The sequence below is a fragment of the Rhea americana genome, unplaced genomic scaffold (assembly GCF_003343005.1).
Source record: "Rhea americana isolate MKP2758 unplaced genomic scaffold, rheAme1 scaffold_69, whole genome shotgun sequence".
Classification (NCBI taxonomy): Eukaryota; Metazoa; Chordata; class Aves; order Rheiformes; family Rheidae; genus Rhea; species Rhea americana.
Window position 1 is genome coordinate 1,131,095 of NW_028186856.1, and position 19,746 is coordinate 1,150,840.

At 41.9% G+C, this 19,746-nt stretch overlaps 1 protein-coding gene across 3 annotated transcripts in view; it reads right to left on the reverse strand.

Annotated features, from left to right (window-relative positions):
- Positions 1-19,746, reverse strand: part of TMCC3 (transmembrane and coiled-coil domain family 3) — a 143,937-nt gene that overhangs the window by 45,312 nt on the left and 78,879 nt on the right. The window contains exon 1 of one of the 3 annotated variants that reach the window (XM_085321220.1): positions 2,871-3,074. The exons of 1 other annotated variant lie outside the window; for it this stretch is intronic. In XM_085321220.1, coding sequence (XP_085177346.1) covers positions 2,871-2,948 — 78 coding nt within the window. In that variant the 5' untranslated portion in view covers positions 2,949-3,074. Of the gene's footprint in view, positions 1-2,029; positions 2,397-2,870; positions 3,075-19,746 lie in introns of those variants that run through there. One more of the 3 variants, XM_085321221.1, reaches the window with a different exon arrangement.

Below are 19,746 nucleotides of genomic sequence, written 5' to 3' on the forward strand. Positions count from 1 at the left end.
GTACAGCACAGTTTGGTTTTCTTGTGACTCTTCCAACGAAGAGAGCAGGAATCCTCAAAATACTTTCCCTCCTTAAGCAGCAATAACTTTCTTCTGCCCTAGCTAAGAATGAATCAGCTGCTCTTCATTCAACTDTTTTCTCTCTTTCAGGCACTAGAATCTTTGCAGAAAATGGACATGTGGTTCACCTGAAAGTTGTTAGCAGAGCACACAAATTCTTATTCTTCACATAGTCTCACAGCAAAGTAAGAACAGACCTGYTGCCTTACACTGAAGGAGCTTCTTAACCTCAGCAGGAATTTTAAAATCCTTTCCCCTCAGACTCTACCATTTAAACACACAGAAGACTACATTCACAGTAAGTTTTTCCAGAGATTCTGGAAGCTGAATTTGGTTGTATTTTCTCCTCAAAAATAGACTGCAGCAGTTTTGGACTTGTCTTCCTTCCTGGCCACAGAGAAGGCTTTGCTTCCTCCTAAGGAAACTCCTTCGATGGACTTGTGGGATGCAGATACTGCCTGCATCTCTTAGGGCTGCAAAAGTTCCAGAACTGCCCACYCAAATACTAGACTCAGTAGCCTATGTTACACAAACTATAGATTCAGCAACTACTTTTCCCCTTCCTTCTCCCAAGYTATACTTATTAAATATATCTCACTATCTACCATATACTGCTCTCATCCTGCTGATACAGTCAACTCCAAGTCTTTCTTCTCACAAGCAAGTCTCCTCATCCAATTTGGGTTCTCCAGGTGTCTCAAATAYTGTTTGAAAATGGCAGCCCTACCTTTAGTTGCATCCTATTTTCTTGTTCTTTTCTTACATAATATCATATTATAATTAATTGTTGCTGCTCCATCCTCAGGAATGTTGACATTATCAGGGCTATTTACTCAGGAAGAAAATCCTACTTGTCTTAGATAAGCACAAATGKATTTAACACAAGCTCTCACTATCACCTAGAACTACAACCTGCTGCTATCATCTCTGGCAACCATATTACAAGTTCTGTGATATGCAACACAGCTTGTAAAGCCTAGACCCTAAAGTAATGCACTTGCACAACACCAGAGTTGTTAGAGAGTCATATTTCCAGTTCTCATGGTTGCTGAAAGGGAAGGAGAGGCTAAGACTGCTGAAAACTCAAAATCAGACAGAGACTAAAGTTTTTCACAGAATTGTCCTAAACATGAGATTTTTATTTTTCAATATGCAAGTGTTCTGAATATTAGTCATGATACTTCACATTTTTAAGCCAATTGCCTAGACTGTTGAAGGAACGCTTCAGGTTTGACTTCTAAACATGTCAAATATCATCCTTGAAGGTATGCAGCTTTCTTCTATGGCCACCAGAAATTAGGTTGCACATTAATCTTACAGGAAGAACAATGAAGCAATTAAGTTCAACTTGTAAAAGGAAAAACAAAGGAAATGCATAAAATTCCTAATCATCTTATGACTTGCATATGCACCTACCTCACAGCACAAAGAGCGTGTTAGACAGAACTCTACTAGTAAAGCCACAGCATATAAGATTACTTGTTTTAAAACATTTCATTATGCAGGAACAATCTGAAGCACACCCTCCTTTCAAGCACTGTCAATTAATGGGCTAGAAGGGATGGAAAGAAACGCTGCTGTTCAGTGTAAAGGAAGGAAAAAAAGCAATCTTCCTCCACATAGAGCTAATCGCTACACTTCAAATTGTGAAGCTCACTTATTGACAAACACAAAATCTCATAAGCACAGAAAACACAGATTTTTTTGCCAATACTCAGGAATAGCTAGAACAGCTTTTTTCCTTCATTTCTTCCTGCAGTATATAGGAAGAAAGAGCCGTTGTTTGACACCTGCTTCAGCTGAGCATTTAGATAACAAGTTGAAACCTATGCATAAACTAGAGAGTCAGCTGCCTTCATCAATGGGATAGTCATCATATCACTAAATATACAATAGGATGTGAGCATTGCAAATACATAGTTATATTAATAAAACATCAAAACAATGAGATAAAGAAGGCTGAACTCACCAAAACAGAAGGAAAACTGTCCCATAAAGTCATACATCATGGATATATAGCATATTCTTACTTATCCCTAATGCAGGCAGATAAACCTCCTCTGACAGTCTCCATCCCTGCCACAGCCCTCTCGTAAGTGATTTCAGGAAGGGAACTGTACTCACTCTCTGTTGGGTGCAACCACCTGACCCACAGTTTATTAAACAGAGACTTTGAGAACCAAAGCCAGGTGTCCGCCAGTGAGATCTAGACACAGAGTCATGCCATTAAATAATCACTGCTGTTGACTTTTGTGAGTAAGTTCTCTATTACTCTGAGCTCCAACAGGTTTTTATTGTGGGTATATCTGAATATCAGTTTCTGTTATGTCAACAGCCAGTTTCATTTCATTTTCTCATACCAACCGGACAGCAGTAAGCACTGAGATTGAGAACACGGAACAGAGGCGTGAATTAAAAGCTTCCCTCGGGACCAAGAGCAACGTAGCTACCACGGACACCTCTCGGGGAAGGCGCTGCAGGGTGGTGGGGTGTTTTCGAGGGAGACCCCCACACACACACCCCTACCCCCTGGCCACACACGCGCTCCTCGAGCTCGGTCCCTGCCATCTCGTCTTCAGGAAAACACCGCCGTGCCTCCCCGGCCGCGGCGGCTCCGCGGGAAGGACCGGCCGAGCTGCCTTGCCGCCGCCGGGCTGCGAGCGCGCCGCGGGCGCCCCTGCCTTCCTCCCTCCCGCCCAGGCAGGGCCGGGACGCGGGGCCCCGCCGCTCCCCGCGCAGAAAAGTTTCCGAGCGCGGGCGAGCAAAACCACCCCGCGGGGCGGGGAGAGAGGTGGGGGTGATAGGGTTACCCGCGTCTTGCGGCGCCGGTGCCGCTCCGGATCCGAGTACGTCCTGTCCACGGCCAGCGCCGTGTCGCTGCCCGGCATGCCGGCTCCGCGCCGCGGAGCGCAGCCTGCGAGGCGGCCGCCGCCGCCGCCGCCTCCTTCTCCTGCCCGCTCAGCGGTGGCGGCGGCGCCCCGCCCGCAGCGCGGGCGCAGCTGGGGGTCCCGCCAACGGCCGCCCGCGGCCAGCCCAACGGCCGCGGCAGCAGCGGCTCGCGCCTCGGAGCGCTCGCGGCCGCCGCCGCGGTGCGGGAGGGCTGGGCACGCCCGGAGGGGCGGCGACGGCGGCCCCGCTCCTCGCCGGCGGGCACCCGGCGGTTAACCCTCGGCTCGCTCYGCCGAGGGGCCGCGCGACGCCGTGCCCGACGGTCGCGTCGGGGGAGCGAGGCGAGCGCAGACCCCGAAGCTGCTGCCTGCTTCCCCCGCCCGCGGGACCTCAGCCCGGCTGGGTCTGCGTCCCGCGCCGCGCACCGCGCCGCGCGGGCGTCCCGGGCTCCGCCTCGGGCCTCCCGCAGCTGCGGCCGGRCCGCGGGGGACAGTCGCATCCCACGAGCTGCCGGCTGTTACCTGGGCTCAGGCTCTCACTGAAGCCCCAGCCCCTGAAGGGAACTGCCTTCAAGACAGTTTAAGTGACAATCTCAGCTTCTGTTAAAAGAAATCTCGACCCCATAACTACAAGAAAACCCCCCGGAATAGAGCAAATCCTAACGGTTTGGAAATCCAAAGCAGAAAGAAAGAAACCAGGAAGCATTAAGCATGTTGCCATTCTGCAAGGGTCTAACCTGTAAGCTGTGACTGTCTGTGGCAGCATTAGGCACCACTGGACCCATCTGAGCGCCACTGCTGGAAAACCAGATTTGTCACAAAATACCTCTTACAGAAATTCTGTCAAACTAAGCACATAATCAGGGCTTGCCTTTTCCAAGGTGGTCAGAGGAGCATGGCAACCAACTCAATCTCAGTCCCCATTACTGCACATTACAAGTATGAGATAAATCCTTCAATATTCCACGATGCCGGAGCCTCAGACCATACCTGTGAGCACTATGCAAACACATTTTCGAGGCCATAAAAGCATACTTAAATACCTAAGAGCTGAGCAGATTTTTGCATTACCTTCAGAATACCTCTGCTGAAGAAGATATTAAATCAGTAACTTTTAATATAGATTTTCAACTACRGAAAAGTGTAAGTAGAATTAAAATTGGACAAGACATATTTTTCCTCTTTCTGCAATGAGTAAGATAGCCGAGTTACCAAACTCTACCTCGTACCTACACAAAGCAAGTCTGGAGATCCTTCACGCTCGCTCCCCTGTGACAGCCGTGGGATTTCACCTTTCAGGTGCRGTTGTTAGGAGATGCTCATTCATAAGTCATCGTGCTTTTCTTCTCAAGTCTGACATAAAAACAGTCCCAAGGCATATGCATTTATAAATACATGTAATTCAACACAGCTAACTAACCTAGAGGGCATTGCTGCTTTTAAAAAATATTTCTCTGTCAGCATTTACATTTCTGATAAGATATTTTCTATTCTGAGATAACACTACTACTGGGGCTTCATTATCTAGCAGAAGGACCTACTTGGTGTTTTCATGTCATAACCTCTGCAAAAATGAAAGACTTGAAATTCCAAAAGAAAGAACAAATCCTAGAATTCACCTTCTTGGCACGTTTTCCTTCTATAACTGTAGTATCAGTTTTTACAAAGTTATCCAAAAGTCAGAGACAAGTTTAGTAGTGAGCAGTTTTATTAAGGGAAGCATTATTTGCCCTGTGCAGTATTCACACAAACAACTAATGCAGGATGCCTGCGCACAGGTAATGACTTGCCAATCTTTCTATAATTCTTACGTATCCGTATGAGATAGCTGAAGTTGGAAAACAGATGGGAAATCTTTAAAATAGAAACTGTATTTTAGTTCCTCAGCTTACACATGAAAGCTAACTCATCACTCCAAACGTGCTGGAGGGTGAGGAACTCTGGAGGCAGAGGTCAGTAAGTAAATGTTGTAGTTTTGGGGTTTTCACAGAAGTCATAATTGCACATTTCCAGAGGGGCTGTGCAGTTTCCAGCATCTAGTAGGAAACATCCTTATTTCCTCCAAAACTTTCAAGATTTTTTTTTAAGCCTTGTCAAATACAGTTGATCAAAGCATAGAGGGGACAAGGAGTTGGAAAAAGGGCATATAAAGGTCTTCAATTGTTTGGCTCTTTACTAACAAAAAGCTTATTATAAATCATAGTTTATTCAGATGTTTAGAGTTTTGTTTAAATAATATCAGCTTTATTTAAATAATACCAGCAAGATAGCCATAAAATGATTGTACCTCTCCTCATGAAGAGTGCCAGTACTATACAATRTATATTTGGAAATACATCCTGTGTGGTTGGTCTCAGCAGCACTAACATATATACTCACATATTTACAAAGAAAACAATCTCTCCTGATGTAGCTTCTCAGAGGGGAGGGTAATATGCTTAGTTTCACAAGACCTAGCTTGGTTACACCTTGCAGTCAGCCTGTGGATTCACTTGCTCGAGGGCTGCCATCAGCAGTGCCAGTTTTGCCATAAGTACCAGCAACCTAAACCCTGACTGCTTCCTGGAGGGGCCATGACCACAAGGACACAGGCTGGGCAACTAGCCAACAGCACTAGCACGGAGCCAGCAGCGCATGCCACGGCAAGCGACCATGCAGCAGAAGTAACCACTGGGGTAGAGGCACCTATCCCAGAGGTCAGGAGGGCCCATCTGCACATGCTATTGCCCTCTCTGCAGTCTCTACAGGTGCTGTGGTTTTGGGAACATCTACAGTAAATGATATTTTTCATAGGATGGACTTGGATCRTCTCTATCTTCAGAGCATAAGTTTAGCATGTATCAAACATCAGTTCCCTGCTGTCGAGTCAAAGGCTGCTCTTTCCCCCTTTATGTTTTCTTCTCCCACATGTGCTGCTAGTCCTCCCTGGTCCATAACAGGAGCAGACAGATGGTTATCCTATGGCATATTGACTGAAGGCATTTCATTCTCCTTGGCTGAGCACAGACAACCACTCCACCCCCGCAGACGGTTTGTACAATTAGGCCCCTTCCCCAGGCCTAAGCAGAGACACGACTCCTTGAGCATGGCAGTTACTGAACAGCACAGCACTTCCGACAGCCTCACCAGGTACTTTCTCTCACCATTATTTCCAAAATCCCACAGAACTTGAACAAATGCTCTTCCTCCACACTGCACCTATTGCCAACTGGACTATCACTTTACTAAAGCAAATACTTGCAGATATCGGCAGGACCACGAGGTTAGTCTCAAAGGGACGTAGATAGGAGTCGTGGCCTATAGATGAATTTTCTTGTCACTTTAAATTTTTCACAAAGTATTTTTAAACTCAGTTCTGTGGTTTAAGTTAATGAAAAAAACCAAAATGTTAAATCATTGTAGCTGTCCATTGTGTCAATTTTAAAATTCAGATTTCTCAAAATCATTCACTGACTGCTCAGCTGTCTTTAGAGGCACAGAGTAATTCCATCCTTTTCCAGTGTCAGTTCAATGCTGGCACTACCCACAATGCTTAACTCCTGATATACACATTATTCTGCCTACCTTTTTTAAAAAGTGACCTTTTAAATAATAATTAGGAATGGAAAGTTTAACCAGTTAACTGTACAAGGGAGGACACCACTGTCCTTTGACTCTCAGATGGAAAGACTTACATTGGGTTTGCCAGTGTTGTCTCATTGTAGGAAAACTAAGTCTCTGGATAGGCAGCAGAGGCCCTGACCAAGGCAAGTCTGTCAGGCAGAGCCTCAGATTTCTATAGATGACTCCTGTCTTATTTGTCCCTGTATGAGCTGCATCTTTACTATCCATTTCCTGCTGCTCGACCCTACACAGCTGATGCAACCATCCAGTCTGTGAGCCACTAACAGGCTATAGTGTCTTATGTATAGTCCCTGCAGTGAGAGGAAGAAGCAGTAGTGGCAGTGGGATAACTTATCAAAGCCCTACCTCCCTCACAATGTAATCTGAGAGACTAGATAGGAGGCTGGCTTGAGGTTTGGTCGTGCTCTCTACTGTTTTATTATGAATCTGGACCTTGGCAACTCACTTTACTTCTCTGGGCTCCCAGAGAAGAGATCAAGGACTTGTAAAACAAGAACCAAAGCATATCTGCGGAAAACCTTGATATCTCTGCATGCAAAATTCTATTATTAAATGCAGTGTTCTGATGCTGTAGGGAGAAATTATATATACCCTGTTAAGTGTATATTGGCAAAAGCACAATCAGGAAGAAGGTGAAGGTCTCTTTTTTCCACAGTGATAACATCCGTACTATAAACAGGATACCAGGGCTTCTTATGAGATTTTTTTTAATTTGCCCTCCAAAGCTTTTTCCAACAGCTTGTAGCAACCAGTCTCCAAGGGAAAGGACTACGTGATAAGAGACTGTCAGTGCCATTACTGAGTCTAACAGCAAATGGGACAGTGCTGATTGACATAGGTATTGCAGTTATCCACGAGCACATTGTCATAGTTCTCAGTTTGTTTGCCAAAACATGAGCCTTTCACACCCACTGGAAAGGAGATATTCTGTTTGTCTGCAACCAGCACAGGCTACCAAGAGATCACACCAAAATTTACAGATTGCATTGCTAGGCCATAACCTTCATTCAGAAGGTCTGATAGTGATGAACATTCAGATGTCAAACTAAAATTTTCTACCTCTTCTCTGCTCTGCTCTCTTTTTTTCTCCATCCCATACGTGGTCCCAGTATGGACAGACATGCACAGTCTGTGACTGCCCATCTTCTACAAAGGAAGAAACTCCTAAGCTAGGACTATCTTTGTGTCTTAGTGAGATGCATTGACAGAGGGTAAAGAATAGAAAAACAAATAAAAAATCCAGATGAGGGTGACAAAAGTCCATCTCCATCTTCTTTCTTTCCCCTGCCTATTATACTATGTTCCCTGCTGTGAGATAAGATGCAATTTCAGGCCCTTCCCTTATTCTTTTGCAGCTTAGGAAATTTTTGCTAAGTAATTCCTCACTGCTGCTGCTGACAGTGATAGCAATAGTGAAACAGTCTTAGCACAAATGAGATGACAGCAGTCTTTTGCATTTTAAATGCTGTGAATAAGAGACATGCTTTTAGCAGCGGTAAATGACAGCTGTTCTTTATACCCAAGAACTGGCCTGGAATTTATCTATTCACATTAAAGATGACCCTTACTGCAGAGGCTAAAGTACAAAATTCTCCCTTGGGCAATGTGAATGCTTGGTGCTCATCAGCTTACAAATCTTCTTTTGCCTCATAGTATGTGATTTGGGGCCCATCCAGGAAAGAACCTGTCTGTCCAGATTCAGCTGCTTTGATATTGCCATGAAATATTGCAGGATCAAGAGTGCCAGCCAGGGCCATGTTCAGCTCATCTCTCTGGCACATGAAGGYAAATCCCACTCCAAAACATGAGTGTGCACTTGCACCCAAACAGTTCATACTGCAGCCAGAAGACATATAGCCTAAATGTCCTATTACTACACATGCTGGTGGTTATATCAACTGGACCTTTTATCCCAAATTAAAACAAGCAAGTTAAAACCTTAGGCCAGCTGTAGCCCACAGGCACAGGAATTGCTCTCAGGAAGTGCCACCTCAAGCCACCACTGGGAGATGTGCACATAACATTTTTGAAATCACGAGCAACTGGACAGGTGACTCTGAGCTCCTAAAAGCGGTAGGAGAAGAGCACCACAACTCTCATCCTACTACTTTATGGCTGTAGCTCACAGACACCTTCACTCACAGGGGGTGGCTGCTGATCGCAGGTAGAGAGGGTACATCCTCCTGGAGAGGAACCTGTCCATTTTAGTTGTCTATGAAGTGCATTGCGTGGCTCTGGTGCTGTATAAATTATGTAATCTGAATGTGTGACAGCAATTATTTCCATATCGATAGACAATGTCAACTGCAGGATAAGGACTTCTTTGCCAGTCAACCAGAAAACCAGATGGGTTATGAGAGGACAGAAAAACTAATGATTATACAAGTAAGTCAGCATCTCCTCCCAGTGAGTGTTGTCACAACACTGGAAAACTGCCACAACCCCTCTAGTTTCACTACACTGACTCACTATTTACAGTGGTGCAAGTTACAGGAATATATGCCCAAGTTTCCTCACCCCCATCAAAGTGGGCTACCACTAGTCTTCTAAGTGTCCTTCTACTAAATCTAACTCACTCCAGTATGAAAGCTCTTCTTTAACATGAACAGGGAACTGTAAAGTATGCTATTTGGTGGATTAATCAGGCATTATGAGATAAATATGTTTAAGAGCCCAATTAATATGAGCATAATAAAAACAGAAAGCTTCTTCCAGTTTATTTTTCCGTCTGCCAGACCTAAATATATGACATTCAGCTCTGATCTGGGTGAAAAGGACTTAGATTAATAACAACTAAGCAGAGAAGCCAAAATGCCATTATATTTAATTGTCATAAAGTTTCCAAGTGCCCAATTTTCACAACAAATATTTTAAAGGTAGAAAATTACAAACAAAAAAGCCCCACAGTATAGCCTGGGCAGTGTGCATCAGGCTAAATAAATTTGTATCAACCACCATTTAAAAGTATCTAGCACTACCTTCTCTTTACTCACCCAAATACAGTAATTTATCAAGGAGCAGGTAATGGATAATTACTACATATTACTATACAATTCTACAGCCTAGTTTTCACTGAATAAAATATTTGTTATATTTAGTCATTGGTTGGATTGGCAAAAAATATTAAATTCTTTTTTTTTTCATCTTAATGCTTTCTATGGATAAACCTAGGTCCATTGACTGAAGTTTTGCCAATTGCTTCAATATGCAAGGGTTTTACCACATATTTCTGCATATTCAACATCAAATTCACGCACTACTAATGTCCCAAAGATCAATGCAGACCTTCATAAGTTCCTGCAAATAAATATTCATGCAGAATTTTTAACATTATTAAGTTGAAGCATCTGTATATGTACTTTCCTGGACCACAGCTGTATAATTTTGTATACTGGATTCATGATTTAGATTGGAATTTAAGTTTAGTGAGTTTAGACATGCTGCTAGTTGACCAAAAGGCAAGTGATAAGGTAGGACATTTCCTGCCTTCTGACTATCTTGGTGCTGGCAGATGCTTCAGAATGGTCTGTGAGATAACACAGATTTTAAGCAGAAAATATAAATCCTATTTTTTAACATATACTCATATTTACCATTTTGGACCTTTTAAAATCATAAAGTTATAAGCTATCACTCATGATGAAATTTTGGGGACGATTTTTGAAAGATTTAAGTTTCCAGCTTTGTTCTTCTACAAGTAATGTACTATATAAGATGCCATACAATATGATTTTCTTATCCCTGGGACCTGTGTATTTTCAGGAATATACAGTAACAGGCATATTTTGTAATGTTTTTAGTAACCGTAGCATCAAGAGTTAAAATGTTAGCACTGCATTTCAGGGGAGTTTCCCCCCAAACTTCCATGAAAGGAAAATGTTACAGCATGAGATCACCAGAAAGTGCAGCAGCGGAGACACATCATTTGCCAATAAGTATTCTTATTCCAATATATAGGAATACCCTTTTCTGGAGGAAAACTAATCACTTTTTCCAGTGCAATTGTATCTAGACTTGTCTTTGTAAAGTTATATCCATGCAGGGTGGGATTTCTTCTTCCCATTCCTAACTGATACAGCCACACCAATAAAGCGTTTCTTTTTAAAGCTGTGTGAGTGTAGAGAGCCTCCATTTCCACAGTGAGCTGATACCACCGAAGAACTAAGCAGAAGACACCCTGCAGCAGCCAGGCAGCTCTGGGACCAGAARAAAATGAGTCCCCCTCTGCCCTTCCAGTGACCACTGTGCATGGAGCTAAAGCTTTTCTGAAAACCAAAGCTGTGCTTCTTCCTGCCTAAAAAAATAAATGTTGGCAGCAGGGTCAGGATTGGTCTGTTCTGGACTGTTGGTGAGTAAAATGCCTCTGCTCGAGCTACAAGCAGCTCCCCATTTCATTTTTTCAACCACCTCAGGCCCATAGTTTTGCAGATGTCAGATAAATTTCTCAAGCCCAGTACAAAGGCACGACATTCTCAAGAATCTCATGGGCATATACTTGTAGACCAAAAACTGAGAAAAAAAATGGTAATAATTACAGGTTTACTAGACAAACTATTCTTTTTGCAACATTCCCTTAAATTTATTTGTGTGTGTTTCTCACACACATACATACCCTTACAAACAATTTTATTTCAAGTATTGTAAAGGGAGAAATTGAATGTTCCAGCTTTCCTATTCTGCTAATAGAGATTAATTAGCACATGTGGGCTTTGAAACACTTCCAGTTATGAGTCTTAGATTAGTAGAAAGCACTGTAGCAATGTTTAAACTCTAGTAGCAACATAAAAATTCTAATAGCAACATGTATCATAAGTAATTAGAGTTCTCTCAGCTAGGCATATAAAAGTTATGACAAAGTAATACAGCTTGTTATCCATATACAGACTGATACAATTATAAAACGATGGAGCATATTCCTCATTAACACTCGCCAAAATCTTACATTTCTTCCAATGAAAGGTTGTCTTTTTCCTAAATGAAACATTTTCACGTTTTTCTTCTTTTAAACAACATATCACAAACCTTTTACTGTTTGAAAAAGCAGAAAAAGCTATTAGCAGCTATTAACAGCTATTATTTTTCATTTCTCTCACAAGTTTTCATTAAAAGACCTACCATTTCCCAGCAGTTCTGTTCTGTGCTTTTGAAACTCAAGGCGTGGTTTGTCAATTTGCTTAAGCTGGAAGGAGCAAGCCTGCTCTTCCTGCACCCTCGGGTGCGCGTTTGCACCCCTACGCAGGCCGCTGAGCTGTGTGATGTTGCAAAATCGCTCCGGTAGCATACCTGTAGCACCGCTGTAACTGCACAGAGCTCAACAGCAAATAGATGTGGAAGGGTCGTAYGTATACATAGATACGTACGCGTCGTTGTTGCGCAGAGGAAGCATGCGTATGGAGAGGAGAAGTGCAGGTGGGCCCTCCCAAGAGCATAGCATGATATCAGAGGCCTTGAAACTACAGGCACAGCATGATATCAGCAGCCCCAGGGCTATAAACACAAACGGCCAATTACTGGCGCGGATCTGGAAGCAATCCATGCAATCTTCCCACAACCAATAGCATAGGTGGAGGCGTATTTATGTTACGTATTTAAGGCTGCAACAAAAAACGCTGGTTGTGTAGGTGCCACTGCTTCAGGACTGGTATGTAGAATTGATCACTGTGATACCCTGTAATGCTACACATGTACTTGTTAGCATTAAAGAGAAATTAACCTTTAATGCTTGTGTTTGATCTAGCATCTTACCCCTGAGGCTGGGTTGCAATTTGGATGCAACAGGGGTGGTCTGGTCAGAGAGCTGATCCAGGTGAAAACTACCTCTGTTGAAACAAAATAAATTATTAGATGGCAAAATAAACTATTAATTTTATTGGCTCTCCCAACTGCCTGGCTCTCAACAGCCCCTCAAGCACCAGCATTGACACAAGAAAGTGAGAAGGGGAACATGCCTGGGGGCAGAATACAGAATTTAGCAGAAGTCAGAAGTATGGACTTTATTTAAACTGATCATGAAATCCCATTCCCAGTTGCTATGATTTTAATCCTGTCCTAGCATACCGCATACTTTTCTATACAGAGACTCTTAACATCAGTATACTATGAATCTTTGCAAAGGTTAATTATGCTTGTAAAAGATACGGAAGGAGGATATAGGCAAAYGTTAAACCATCCAACTTTTAGGTATGGAGATCTGTACAAAGCATGTGCACCCCAAATGATATCTTTCAAAACGACCTATTTTCTCCCCTTTTAACTGAACTTCAAAAATAGTTTGGTATGTTCAGACCCTGGAAACATATCAAACCAGCTTCATCCATGCAAAAACCTGATGAGGAGCTTCCGAGTGGGGAGCTTCCAAGTGAACTCTGTTGATGAACTTGAGACCAGCAATTACATCTGGAACAATCAACTCTTTGGGTATCGTGACATCAGCTACTGAAGTTACAATGAAGTTATGATGAAAAACAACAGGACTGCCTGAAGGACCACGGATAATGCAAATGTAGCTTTCAAACATCTGTAGAAATAAAGCCTCAGAAGTAATAATTAAATTTAGTATGCTAGAAAAGGGAAATATTTATATATATAACTTAAACAAGTGTCCCAGAAGAAAAATGGTACCCTTCTGTTCACTATGAAAGTGTCATCTTTTGGAGGAGGCTTCACTTAATCTGTATAAAATTTTCTCTTTCATTGAAATAGAAAATTCCTCTAGTTACCTAGACTTTGGTCAGTCCTCAGAACTGTAATGTATTTATTGTTTTTAGACATMCAAGAATAAGAAGTAAGGCAAGGGCACAACTGTACACAACTCAGCTTCACTGATGCAGAAAAGAAGTAGATCAGCTCAACTAAATCAGCGAGGAATTCTTGCATTTCTGCCTATCAATGTAGACAGGCAGCAGAGTAAACATTTTTAAGTTAAACAATGTCCCTAGGCATTTAAATAGTTTAAAGAGCATCCTCTTCTTGAGAAGAAAATAAGAACAAATGTTTAGTAACTGCACTCAGCAAGACATCTTTGGCCTGTCCATCAGAATCCCACATAGTGATTTAAAAATTGAAGAGATTACCAGTCCTCAGATTGGCAGGGTTTTCCCCTCCCAGTGCATGTTTTCTAGCTATGGGTACCTTTTTTTTTYCTTTCCTCATTGCATGCACAGAACTAAATTTGCTGCTACTCCTTTTGCCTTGTGACAAATCTCATTTTGACATGATGTCAGTCCCCCCCTAACTTCTTGATATAGCTCTCTGCTTCCATCTGTAACTTCTATAGCTACACAAATACAAACATGGGGAGGTGAACATAGGCACATGAACATTTCCTCCTCCTCTAATCCTTYAATATTCCTCAGCAGTTGTGAATGACACTTCAGTTAGCAAATGAATACCCACTATTTTCAGTAAGTGTTTATATTGTACTGCAATCTCAGAAAGAAGAAAAATAATAGCCAGAAATGTTCAAGAGATTAAAATAYATTGTTCAAGCTTTTTTTTTCCTTTGTCCATTAGTCATTTTACAGACATGCACAGGTACATGCACACTTTATTTATTTATGCCTCCCTAGTGCTTACAGCATTTTAAAGGCACGGCAGGGAGTTTCAGTGCGGCGTTGTGTAATGGTAGGGGAAGACCCATGGCAGACCTCCATCTGCTGAAAGTTTGAGCAGTTGTCTGTTGGACCCTGCGTTAGATGAAGAGGAAAAAATAAAGCAGGGCAGTTGGAAGAAAGTTAGCAGTTTCTTCAAGAAAAGATATATTGGTCTTGAAGAGGGCATTTTTACCCCAGGAAGTAAAAAAAAAATAAGTGGATTTGTTCTGCATGTTATGGGTTGATTGCAGTAGTTTCTGAACTGGTTTTTAGTAATTAATTCTTGTAGCATATACTCAAGATGTCTTGAAATTGGGAAAAAAATGTTGATTTCTCCAAGCATTACCAATTTTCAACAGTTAAGGATCCTCCCTGATCTTTTATGTTACTGCTGATGGGTATCAATTCATTAAGTTGTGGACATTCATTAAAATAAAAAAAGTTATCAGTGCTGTAATTGGAACAAATAAATTCTTCTCATGTTCTGCAGAACCATTCAGATGAGATGCAGCATCAGGTTCTGTGACTAACTACAGCCCTGCTGAGGGAGTGCACTAAAATGCTGCTTTTAGCCACCAGTAAATTTAATACAAATACTTATCACCATAAATTCTGTGGTACTTGGATACCTTTGATTGTCTGATATAGAGCCCAGAGTCACACTTATGYGTGTATATTATCTATCTCAAATAAATATATGCATAAATACATATGTTTATACATATATGCATATATATATGAGAGACTATGCAATAAATTGCAAGATTAGAACATCATTTTTTGAATCACAAGTATGATATGCTACATGAAAATCTTGCAGTTTTAATATTGAGCAGCAGCAGTAATTCCATATTTATATGCAGSCTAGAAGCTAGTAGGAGCACTCCCATCAGAAGAGTGTCTCAGGAGCAGGGAATAAATACATTATCCATTCTTGTTGGCTCTTCCTAATACCATTTAGTAGGATTCAATTGAAAGAGTGCAGAAAAGCTACCTAAAGAACTATATACATGGTAGTAGTTTGTTCCCCAAAASAAATTTCAGAAATAAATCTCTAGGTTTCTCCATTTATGTGACCTCTCTGAGTTCATATCTAATGATAGAAATTAAACATTTTGATCATCAAGGACTTGATCAGTGCATTAGYGTTACTGTTTAGATATCTAGGGATTCCCATCCATGAGCACCAGAGTGGTGCCAGACCTCGGAGATCCTGCTGTTAGAACTGATTCAGCGTCAATCTCTGCAACAGCTGTGCCAGATTTTACAGTATAGGTGAGACATCTACTGCGATAGCTACTCAAGATTGAGTATTTTGAATTTCAGATTGTTTTTCAGAGACATTGACATATTTATGCAAGCAGTTTGAAGACTATGCTGACCTTGTCAACCATGAGATGCCTAGGAGAGATCACAGAAACTCTCTCTCTTTCAGATTTTAGAAGTGTGCACAAACAAATTGTTGACAATTTATGGCCAATGGCTCTTCCATAACATTACTGCAAAGGAACACTGGTATTTTCCTGAATTATCCATCACTCAGGGCTATACAGTATATGCATTACTTATTAAGTGCTACACTTTCCTTGGATAATCTACCCAGTCTTTTTGTTTCATTACTGATCTGCCTTTCCTTAAAAGAAGTCTGGAGAGTATTGTGGTGAGGCACTGATTGAATACAGTTTAAAAAATACAGAGTGAATTTTCAAATATGGCCACAGCACTAACACTGCTAAGCTGGGAGCTGGTAAAGCCCTCTTGTTGCAATCCTTTATTAATATTCAATCTTGATCTTTCTGCAATTTTGTGGTGTACTTGAAGGACTTGACACAGAGAAGAATCTTTCAAATACCAGCCTAAAGGATAATATATATACACACACACACTCTCTATTGATATATCTATAAATTCTGTTTATCTCAGTTGTGTCTTAATATATTTATATTTATATTTATATATTTATATAAGTGATGCTATTAAGCAAATCAGTGACAACATTGCTCTGAGACTCACCTCAGGGCTGAGTGCACCTCTAACACGTTTTCTGCACCGGGTGGGCTCCGTACTATGATCAGGGATATTGTCATGTGTTTTTGTGCCCTCAGCACAGGATGAATTTCACTTCTTAGAGAGTTTCCAACTAATCTGATTTCTGTCAGGCTCTCTAAAAGATGGAAGAGAGTGGATGGATGTCCTAAATAGCTGAATTTGAAGAAAAGCATAAGAGAGATGGATGTTGTTGACTGGATCTTTTCTTCTGTTGAAGGCTGATGCCTCGGCCGTGTACTGATGCAGAATTCTTGTCAGCACAAATGGTTTGTTTTACTGTGCTATGTCATTTAAATGTTATAATAACAACAGCAACTGGGGATATTTTGTGGCAGCAGCCAGTTATTGAGGGAAATTAAAAGCACATGGGCACAGAGAATGTTACAACTAACACTAAGCATGGCAACAAAACGCAGCAATCTGGTGTGATACTCCAAGACTCCCCAAAACTAGCCACTGTGTCTGCTGACATCCTGCAATGCAATGATACCGTGGTTCACATTTGCCCTAAGGCTACAGAACTCAGTGTAAACAATCCATTTATATCTATCAATGTTTATCTTTAAATGTATATTATATTACATATTAATAACTAGAAGCCTCAAAATATAAAACCAGCCTATCACACACACGTTTTAGCCATAGCTCTAGTAAAAAGAGCATTCTCTTGTCCCAGGATGAGGACAGTGAGCACCTCCTTTAAGCTCGACGTTGCTCCATGCATGATGGCATTACCCTTTGGATCCTTCCTCCGTGGCAGGCAGAGGAGAGGAGGAGGCTGGGGGGGGCTGATGCTGCTCGCAGTACCCACGAGGAGCCGGCATGTGCTCAGCTCCAGGCCCGTGTGGGGCACTTAGCTCTGATAACGGGTATCATTCCATCAGCTGGGGCAATGTGATAAATTCTTAAGCTGTTTTTTTGCTACAAAAATCTGCCTGCAGCCTTATTTACCCTGGATGAGTGCCCAGAAAGGACTGATTCATATCAGTCTGGGGAGGAAAAGAGATGGAACATCAATAGCTCTGTCCTTATGTTGATACATTTTTGAATTTTTCTCTGTTGGAATTCTCTTTGGAAGGCTTGTATAGGACCTGGGAGTCTCTCAGGGAAGCTACTGGGGTATATACAATTTTGTAATCATTCTCCAGGTGTATTTTTAATAATGTAGATGGGGGCTAGTGTAGGGAACAGGATCAACAACTGAAATTAAATTTGGAGACCTTTGCCCCAAAAGTAAAGAAGAATACTACTCAAAAAGCTGCTAGATGCAACAGGAGAGCATGTTGATATTAGTAGCAGTTGCAGACAAGACAGTATAGGAATGGAAGAAAGGACCTAAAACATTTTGAAAGAATTTCTCTGCCTCATAATAAGCAGAAGTAAGCAGAAATCCATAGTAATCTCTTAAAACACAAGGAGCTAGAGTATGCACAAACACTTTACTATACCTTAAAATTTCTCTGTAATCTGAAATGTCTATGCAGCCTGCAATGGGTCATTTACTTAACAAAAATCTCAAATCAGTTTAAAGCTGAAGGCATTCATGAAACTGTGAACCAGAAAATTATTTCATTTGTCCACTGTTGTAGTGAACACACTTCACCTTCAAAGAGTTTCAGTATTAACCCATGCAATGCACCATCACTTGGCTGCATGGAGAGCAAAAATGCAGGGACAGGGTATAGCACAAGGGAGGAATAAACGGCATGAGAAGAGCAAGACAGGAGACTGGGAAAACTTGAGCAGTGGCTGTGTGCTTACACTCCTCAGAGCAACAAGCATTTTTGGTTTTAATACTCCGCAGTGAGCCGCAGTTTAAGTACCTGAGGGAGACACTGCTGAGAGACGCACGTGAGACATGGCAGCACTGACCTGGAAAACTGCCTTCCCTTTGGCGACATGGAGCAAGGCAGAAGACGGACAGGTGTCCATCACAGACAGAGCAAGAGGCATCACCCTGAGGCATGCTCTTCCTCACCCTGGGGACTACCAGTGCCGTGGGCTGCGGTGAGACAGGACAACAACGCACTAAAAAGCGGCCTCAGATCAAACACAGCAGCCTGTTGCTTGCTGCAGGAGCTTTTGATATCCTGCATGCACCTGGTAGCACATGTGTAAGAGCTGCCCACGTTGTAAAATTGAGAAGCTGCAATACATTTCCTGAACATTAGTTCTGGTCTGTAAACCATTTATCTATAYTGGCTAGGATAATTACGATGGGTTGGGTGGCTCCCACGTTCCTCAGCAGTTAAGTAATCTGTATAATCAGGTAAAGTTTTAAACTCTCTTAGACCATATTAAAAAAAAATAGAGAAAGTCACATAACACAGATTTGAAGCACACACACACACACACAATACAGTCAACTTTGACTCCTAGGTTATCCAGTAATTCCTTGCCCAGCACTTATGTAAGATCAGCAAAGGCAGCATTTCTGAGCCTCTCCCTTTTTATGACAGCTATATAACAGGATAACCAAGTTCTGCTGAGGCCACSATTCTTTACCTGAGTTTCTGGCCCTGATCATAGAAACCTTCAGTTGATCTTTGGCCACAGAAAGATTTTCACCATTGTCTCCACCACTGCTGTTATAAAATTCCAGGTTCCTCCACTGTGAACTCATTGCTCGTTGGTCTTAACCTTTGGAGGCTGAAATGTTGTTCCTTTACAAAGCGGAAGTCTAGGACTGTCCAGAAACTGTAGTTTAAATACCATATGATCAATAAAGAAATACAGCATAGGCTCTACACCTGCCATTCATAAGCTTAGACTTACCTATGCTTTTTCGGACATTTAACTGCTCAACATTGCTATCAGAAAAGTCTCCTTAAAGGCCTGAACTATTTGAAGCTGCAGAGCAAGAAGAATTGAAAAAAGAGGGATAAAACAGCATGAGGGAGAATGACAAATTAACCTCCTACTTCAAGATGATGAGTCTAGTCAGGTACTAGTGAATCACAGAGACAAATCCCARCTGTGCTTGAAACTGTCATCATGGACTTTCCTTTACAAACGTCTCAGCAACAAAACCAACTCATGTAGCGTTTTGGGTTTCGGCTGCTGGGGTGACTAACAGGAATAAATCAGCATGGCAAAGTAGGTCAGGAAACCGTCCTCTCCCTTGCTACTCCCTGAGTCACAACCGGCTTYTCTCTTTGCATTTGATTTCACACGTTGGTTTGGCACCTACAAGTATTTCATTATTTCACATAGCTCTCCACTGCTGTACACTGAGTTCATTTCTCCATCTAGTTCATTTTAGTCAGTGGAGTCAGGAATACAATGAATAGTCCTAGGTTTCAAAGTGATAGACAGAAGAGCCTTAATTAAAATGCCAGTTTAAACGGTAGCACAATTACAGGGACATATGCATCAACAATTTTCTCTGAGCAACGGGGATTTGCAGCTTAGGGGAATGATTAAATTTCTGCAAAAAAAATGTTCTTTATTTTGAATTACTATCAGCCAGTCAAGTACTGGGAATGCATAAATTAGTCTCCCCCAGAAAAATAATATTCTGGACAAACAGCTAY